This window comes from Somniosus microcephalus, chromosome 15 (genome assembly GCF_052327205.1).
Source record: "Somniosus microcephalus isolate GS21.2 chromosome 15, FLI_Smic_1.0, whole genome shotgun sequence".
NCBI lineage: Eukaryota > Metazoa > Chordata > Chondrichthyes > Squaliformes > Somniosidae > Somniosus > Somniosus microcephalus.
In genome coordinates this window covers 68,240,356-68,247,768 of record NC_141001.1, presented here as the reverse complement: position 1 = coordinate 68,247,768, position 7,413 = coordinate 68,240,356, and the positions used below count along the sequence as shown (strand labels likewise).

At 42.0% G+C, this 7,413-nt stretch overlaps 1 protein-coding gene and 1 long non-coding RNA gene across 5 annotated transcripts in view; one reads left to right on the top strand and one right to left on the bottom strand.

Moving 5' to 3' along the window:
- Nucleotides 1–590: 590 nt before the first annotated feature.
- On the bottom strand, nt 591–6,662 carry LOC147107003 (uncharacterized). Its single transcript, XR_015081001.1, has 3 exons — nt 6,555–6,662; nt 5,462–5,606; nt 591–4,291 (listed from the first exon to the last, which is right to left on the bottom strand). It is a non-coding gene; the product is annotated as an uncharacterized LOC147107003 (long non-coding RNA).
- A 196-nt stretch (nt 6,663–6,858) lies between these two features.
- tmem9b (TMEM9 domain family, member B) overlaps nt 6,859–7,413 on the top strand; it is a 70,390-nt gene continuing 69,835 nt past the window's right edge. The window contains exon 1 of one of the 4 annotated variants that reach the window (XM_086007959.1): nt 6,859–6,975. Coding sequence is in view for 2 of the 4 variants with exons in the window: in XM_086007957.1 (XP_085864083.1) it covers nt 6,883–7,130 (248 nt within the window). In the remaining 2 variants the exon portion in view is untranslated. Of the gene's footprint in view, nt 7,131–7,413 lie in introns of all 4 variants that reach the window. The other 3 variants (XM_086007958.1, XM_086007957.1, XM_086007960.1) reach the window with 3 other exon arrangements.

The window sequence follows — 7,413 nt, the reverse complement described above, 5'->3', positions numbered from 1 at the left end:
TGGGGGACCTTGATGTGTGGATCCCGAGTGGTAATTCCACCCAAGTTGAGAGATAGAGTGCTCAATGAGCTTCATGAGGGTCATCTGGGAGGGGTAAAAATGAAGAGCCTAGCCAGGGCGTTTGTGTGGTGGCCGGGAATCGATAAAGAAATCGAGGATATGACCAAGAGATGCACAGGATGCCAGAAAGTCCAAAACACTCCACCACAGGCCCCGCTACACCCATGGGAGTGGCCCTCATCTCCATGGCAACGGGTACACATTGATTTTGCTGGTCCATTTATGGACTCAATGTTTTTAATCGCCATGGATGCACATTCAAAATGGCCAGAGGTCATCAAAATGTCCTCCACCACCACGGAGAAAACTATTGCAGTCCTACGGACCATCTTCACCAGGAATGGCTTGCCAGAACAGATTTGCTCCGACAATGGACCACAGTTTGTGTCCGAGGATTTCCGGAGGTTTTTGAGGAATAATGGGGTAAAACATTACACATCTGCCCCATATCATCCAGCCACAAATGGATTGGCTGAGAGGTTTGTTCAAACCTTTAAAAAAGCAATAAAGGCGATGTATAACGACAACATACCACTACAACACAAGGTGGATAATTTCTTGTTTGCTTACCGGAATGCGACACATGCAGTCACCAACCAAGCTCCAGCCATAATGTTCTTTAACCGAAGGTTAAGATGTCGCCTGGATTTGCTCAAACCAAACATAAGATGAGATGTTGAGGATAAGCAATTCCAGCACATCAATGAGAAGCCAACCAGGGGCTTCAAGATAGGGCAACCAGTCTTGGCCCGCGACTACCGAACAGAAAAATGGCAGCCAGGAACGATATGCACACAGCAGGGACCACTAATGTACACAGTGGACGTTGGAGAGAGCATCGTGAGACGCCATGCTGACCAGATTCTAGAGTCACAGGAACAAATCAAACCCATACCACGAGCATGCGCACCTGGTGATGAACCCGAAGTACAGATTGCATCTACCTCAGAATCAGTGGTATTGGAAGCTGACGAACCAACCAATGACAATGAGCCAGAATCGACTCCACCGCAAAAACAGGATACTCGAGAAAGGCGCTATCCAGACAGGATCAGGAAGCCTCCTCAATGACTGAATTTATAAATGATTACTTCAGTTGATGTATATAGTACAGAGAAAATTGTAATTGTAATGAGTTATTATTTAATTGTTAAATGAATGTTATGTACTGTTTATCTAAAAGGGGAGGAATTATTGTGTATGTACCTTTAAGAGAGAACTGCTTTTATACTGTAGTACCGGCAGTGACCACACCTGTATATAAAGCCGTAGCAGGCTTCTGTACTTTCAGTTCCAGCATACCCTCTGTTCAGTAAACACCTGTTATTACCGTTCTCCTGCAGTCTGTGTGTTATTGATACGCGGACACTACAGTTCCAAACCATAGGTCATCAAATTTAATCAGTCAAGGGAAATAAATAATAATTTCAATTAATTTTCCCATTTGAAATAACAGAGCACCATCAAATGTTAAACAAATAATTAGCTCTTTGGGTTTGGATGGGCTAGGCATCTTTTAAAATATGACGTCATTTTCCATTACAGAATATCTGGAAATTAAAATAAAATAAAACTTTAAATGTTCAAAGCATTATACATGAGGTGGAATCAGAAAGATACACTAAATTGTATATAATTCTTAGCATTGAAGCCAAATGTTATGCTCCTACTTTAATGTGATGCAAAATTTTACCACTCTCACCATAGAGTTAAATTTGAAAGTAACATCAATATAAATTTAAAATGTGATTAATATAAATAATCATTTGGCACTTTTCTGTATGAAAGTATTACAAGTGCAGTGTAGTAGAATTCAGCATCTGTGGACATCAAGTGAAAGAGAATTGGCCTAGCTCTGATTCCCTTCCCCCTCCCCATCGGGTAGCCTGACTGTAAATGTCCCTGCATCAGTAATGGACAATAAGATAAAATTCTGCAGGGTGCTTGCCCAGAGGAACCATTCTCCAATATCTTCAGGACAGGAGGAAGGGGTAAAAATTGCAGAAAAAATATTCAGTAGGTTGGAAGAGAATGTCATAGAAAATGGTGGTTGCTTAATCAGAAAAATACTGTGCTTAATAAAAAAAATAATTGAACATTTATCTCATACATCCTCGTCCTTATGGCGCAGTCCTGTTCTGAGCTCAGCCGACCACAGGAGTCGCTGCATTTGAAGAACATCTCCATGGACACAAAACGCCATCTAGTGGACTAGCAGAGAGGAAACTGTTAGGAATGAAATTTGTTATCAAAAGGAATGATAAAGACTGTAAACTGATTTATACTCCATTCAAGAACATAAGAAAAGTCTGGAAAGGCCATTCCTCTGATACCATAATAACACTCCCATAACAGGATCTAACTGTATTTTGAAGAATTACAATTGTTTTTGCCTCTATTGCTCTGCCTGAAAGATTATTCCCAACATTTATCACTCATTGCATAAAGATTATATCAGGTATCAGAAGCAACACCCATAACTTCCCTCCCTAATACAAACTTGCTTTCTGACTTGATCTAGTCGTGAAATGATTATCTTCAGTTGGGGCACATGGGATCGGGGCAAGGTATTGACTTGGATAGAGAACTGGTTGGCAGACAGAAAGCAAAGAGTTGGAATAAACGGGTCGTTTTCCGAGTGGCAGTCAGTGACTAGTGCGGTACCGCAGGGATTGGTCCTTGGACCCCAGCTATTCACAATATATATTAATGATCTAGACAAGGGAACTAGATGTAATATCTCCAAATTTGCAGACGACACAATCCTGGGTGGGCGTGTGTGCTGTGAGGAGGATGCCGAGAAACTCCAGGATGATTTGGACAGGTTGGGTGATTGAGCAGAAGCATGGCAGATGCAATATAACGTGGATAAATGCGAGGTTATCCACTTTGGTGGCAAAAACAGGAAGGCAGATTATTATCTGAATGGCAATAGATTGGGAGAAGGGGAAGTGCAACGAGACCTGGGTGTCCTTGTGCACCAGTCGCTGAAGGTAAGCATGCAGGTGCAGCAGGCGGTTAAGAAGGCAAATGGTATGTTGGCTTTCGTAGCGAGAGGGTTTGAGTACAGGAACAAGGATGTCTTGCTGCAGTTGTACAGGGCCTTGGTGAGACCACATCTTGAGTATTGTGTGCAGTTTTGGTCGCCTTATCTGAGGAAGGATGTTCTTGCCATGGAAGGAGTTCAGCGAAGATTCACCAGGCTGATACCTGGGATGGCAGGAATGACGTATGAGGAGAGATTGGATCGATTGGGTTTGTACTCGCTGGAGTTTAGAAGAATGAGAGGGGATCTCATCGAAACTTATAAAATTCTAACAGGACTAGACAGACTAGATGCTGGAAGGATGTTCCCGATGGTCGGGGAGTCCAGAACCAGGAGTCACAGTCTAAGGATAAGGGGTAGGCCATTTAGGACAGAAATGAGGAGAAATTTCTTCACCCAGAGAGTGGTGAACCTGTGGAATTCTCTACCACAGAAGGCAGTAGAGGTCAATTCATTAAATATATTCAAGAAGGAGTTGGATATATTTCTCAAGGCTAAAGGGATCAAGGGGTATGGGGAGAAAGCAGGGGCTGGGTACTGAATTTGGATGATCAGCCATGATCGCAATGAATGGCAGAGCAGGCTCGAGGGGCCGAATGGCCTACTCCTGCTCCTATCTTCTATGTTTCTATATTGTTTCCTCTGACTAACCGTGAGCAATCCATTGGAGATTCAATGCATGTTTTAAACTTACTTTTCACTATTTTCCGTTGTTGTCCCTGCTCCTATTTTCATGGCTTACTTTGAAGTAGTAATCTGGATTTACCTTACCTATGCTATTTACAATTATAGATGTACTTTCGATGAGGTCCCACCTGAAACACTTTCTTTCATACTGTAAAGTTTAAGCTTTGCTAATCTTTCTTCATAGCTCTTCCCCTTTGTATGTGGGATTAGTCTTGTTCAATTCAATTTTTTATTTGCCATATGTAACTAGTACTAGTACAAGTACAATGGAATGCTTACTCCCCGTAGGGACACGTCAGCTATTCTTACAGCGCCGTGTTCAGAAAGTCAATTCAATGGCATCCAGTGGCAGTGGGAGCACGATGTCCCTCAGCTGCTCCGTCCTCCTCGTCACCGCGGCCTCCTCCTCACTGTTGCCGGCTCCACGTGTGGTGGCCTGCTTCTCCCGCTCACGATCAGTGCTCTGGCCACCATGCCCGGCTTGCTCTTCTCTGTAACCTTTCGAGTGCAAGTATATATATTTTTGTGGCATGATGACCAAAACTGAACACAGTACTCTAAATGTGGTCTGACCAGTACTTTAGAAAGCCTTTGAATAATCTCTTCAGTTTTACATTTTATGATTCTGGTTGTATATCCTAGCATTTTATAGACTTTCTTAATTGTTTTGTTATGTTGTCTGGACATTGTAAAGTGAAGTGAAGTAAATGAAACTGTTAATTCCAGGTTAATTTTATGTCTCCCCATGCTAATTGAATTCCATTCATTGTGTGCTTGTGACCCATATTTTTGGACATATGCACAAAATTTACATTTATCAGTATTAAATTTCATTTTTTTCTCCAAGTTGCATATCTACTCTAAGAACTTTTGCAGAGTGTTAACTGAATCATCTGTCTATACTAATCTTCCTAATATAGTGTTGTCAAACATTTGACGAACTAACAACTGTTTACAGTCTGTAGGTCATTTATCTACATACAAGTGATGTTTATTTTTCACATCGAGCCTTCCCCCAAAGGCTACATTCTTAAACTTAAACAACTGAGTCTCACACCAACTCTGAGAGTTACTAGGTCTGCAAATTACCAGCTGTCACTGGGGGAAAAAAAATCAGTGAACACCATAGTCTAAAGAGGCCACTTAACAAGCAGCGTTTGAGCGAGTATAAGCAAAGGGCTGAGCTCTCTCTGGATTTCACAAAAATATTTGTGTATAATTATGTAAATAGATCAGTACTGCAGAATCTGTTATTTTTCCCAATTTCCTGGTGTGGATCTTACAGATAGAGCATTAAAAAATGAAATAAATCAATGACAAAAATTGAAATGTCCTCAGCCTTGACACATACTTTTTACTATCAGATTACATGTATTTTCATTTTGTCCTAAAATTGTACACAGTATAAATTGTTCCATGTATGTAAAGATAAATATATAATTCTATTTTGTATGGACTGGGAATGCTCCTCCTGTTGTTTCTTTTGCTCCTGAGGTGCCAGTGACTGGACTTTTGGAACCTTCATTTATGAACAGAAAACATCCAGCAATGGAGAACATGTTAACATGGTGTAGTCATGACCATGCAGTATGAATGCCTTTATTTAATGATTGGTTACTGTGATACTTGTCAGAAATGTACTGTGCTCAGCACATGATATCTACATACCTTCACGGGTTTGCAGGACCACCCCATCCTGTGGGGAGAAGCTATTCCTAGAAGGATCTCACAGTTAACAGATTCAATTGGGTGTGCCTCCCAGGGCAGTATGGTCTTCTCACAGAATCTTTCTCCATTGTAGCAAATTCTGGGACTGGTAAAAAGCCAGTTTGACATAAAAAAAACACAAAACGATCATTTTCAGTAAATAGCCTTATAGCAATTGTGAATATCAGGATTTGTTTTGTTCATATGCTGCTGTGCTAAATCATGCATAAGACATACCAATTAATTTACATCATTTCATACACAGGATGTGAATTATAGTGGGTATATATTTTTCTTCCCTATATAATGCCTCCCTCTTTATTTCCAAAATGACACCTGCCATTATTGGACAGTCTGTGCTTTGCTTACAAATTTGAATTGACAATTAACTGCCAAGTTTCGGTTGCCTCTTATGTGAGGGTCTGCATCATTTGCTGTCCGTTTGGTACATTAATTTCAACTGTCACGCCACATTTGGGTCATAATGGCAACAGAATGCCAACATTGCAATCAGCTTTTTATAAGATGGCTTCAGAATCCATATCTCTCTTTAGATTATCCATTTGTATATTACTGTTGGCTTGCCTTCATACTGTTGCGCAAATCATTGAACTCCCTGACCTCAACAGTGTGGAAGATTGTACAAAATGGCTCACTCATGTTTTGTACTTGTGCATGGCAAACTTGACTTTATCAAACCTGTTAAACCTCACTAATTAGGAATGCCACGCACAATTTTGGTTTTTATGACTGATTTTAATGTATGTTCAAATAAAAATAAATATAGCTCCATACTTTTAAAGGGATTTGTAATCAGTCTCACTGGTGTTGATAACTCTCATTTTTTGATGTTAGGACGGATCTCGAGATCAACTAAATTGTAAGAGGTTTAACGATCAGTCACCTATATTTAAATAAAATAGGACCCTGTCCATGATTTATTATTTTGATAGAGATAAACCACATATCAAATGAGAGTATGTCCTGATTGATGAGAAGGGAGAAGTCTGTGAAAAGTGAATCAAAGCAATCTGGCTCGAGGATAATAACTTACTCCGGACAACATAGTGTGTAACACGCCTGGCACAAACAGCAATAGACAAAAACAGCAGCAAAACTCTTCTTTGCCCCGCCTTAAAATAAAAAAAGCAAATAAAAAAGATAAACGTAGGCGCGCCGGCTTCTAATGAGCAAATAATCCCTTTTGGGTTGTAATTATCCGCCTCGGAACGGTAGTGCCGGCGTCGCTCGGGGTGTGCGTTGAGTGACGGACCCGCCCTCAGTGTTGGCGGCGGCCGATTGCGAGCCCGGCCACTGGTTACCAGGGAAACGCCGTCTCCAGGAGACCGAGCCGTGACAACCGAAGAGAGAGAGGCGGAGTGATGGCGAGAGGCTGCGTGGTTGGCCTGGCCCTGATATCGCTGCTGTGTCTGGTTGTAGTGGCGAGGAGCGAAGAGAACGAGAACGAGGACGAGGTAGGGGGAGGCTGTCCGCAGGGGGAAATACCCACAGCCCCGGGCCGGGCACCCCGGGGGCAACAATCCCGTCCTCTCCTGCGAGACGGAGCGATGGCGGCACCGCCCCGGGCTTGGGCTTCGGACCGCCTGTTATCAAGGGCTCATCATCCAATGTGAGCTGGAATTAGTGATGGGCGGTGCTCACTGACGGCGTCGCCGTGTGTGGTTAGCAGCTCTGCCCTGTCTCATTAGGAGTAACAAGTCTCTTGGTTTTTCTTTCTAAATCCGATCTATTTTGATCAGTCGCTTTTAACATGCCTTCCTTTGTTTAAATGCTTTACACACTGTGCCACTCCTTTCTGATCTTGAATGCCATTGTTGACAACTCTGCACACTGATTGTTTTAAAGTTTAATTCTGTTAATTTAAGACCCGGATAACGAAGGAGGCCTGATTT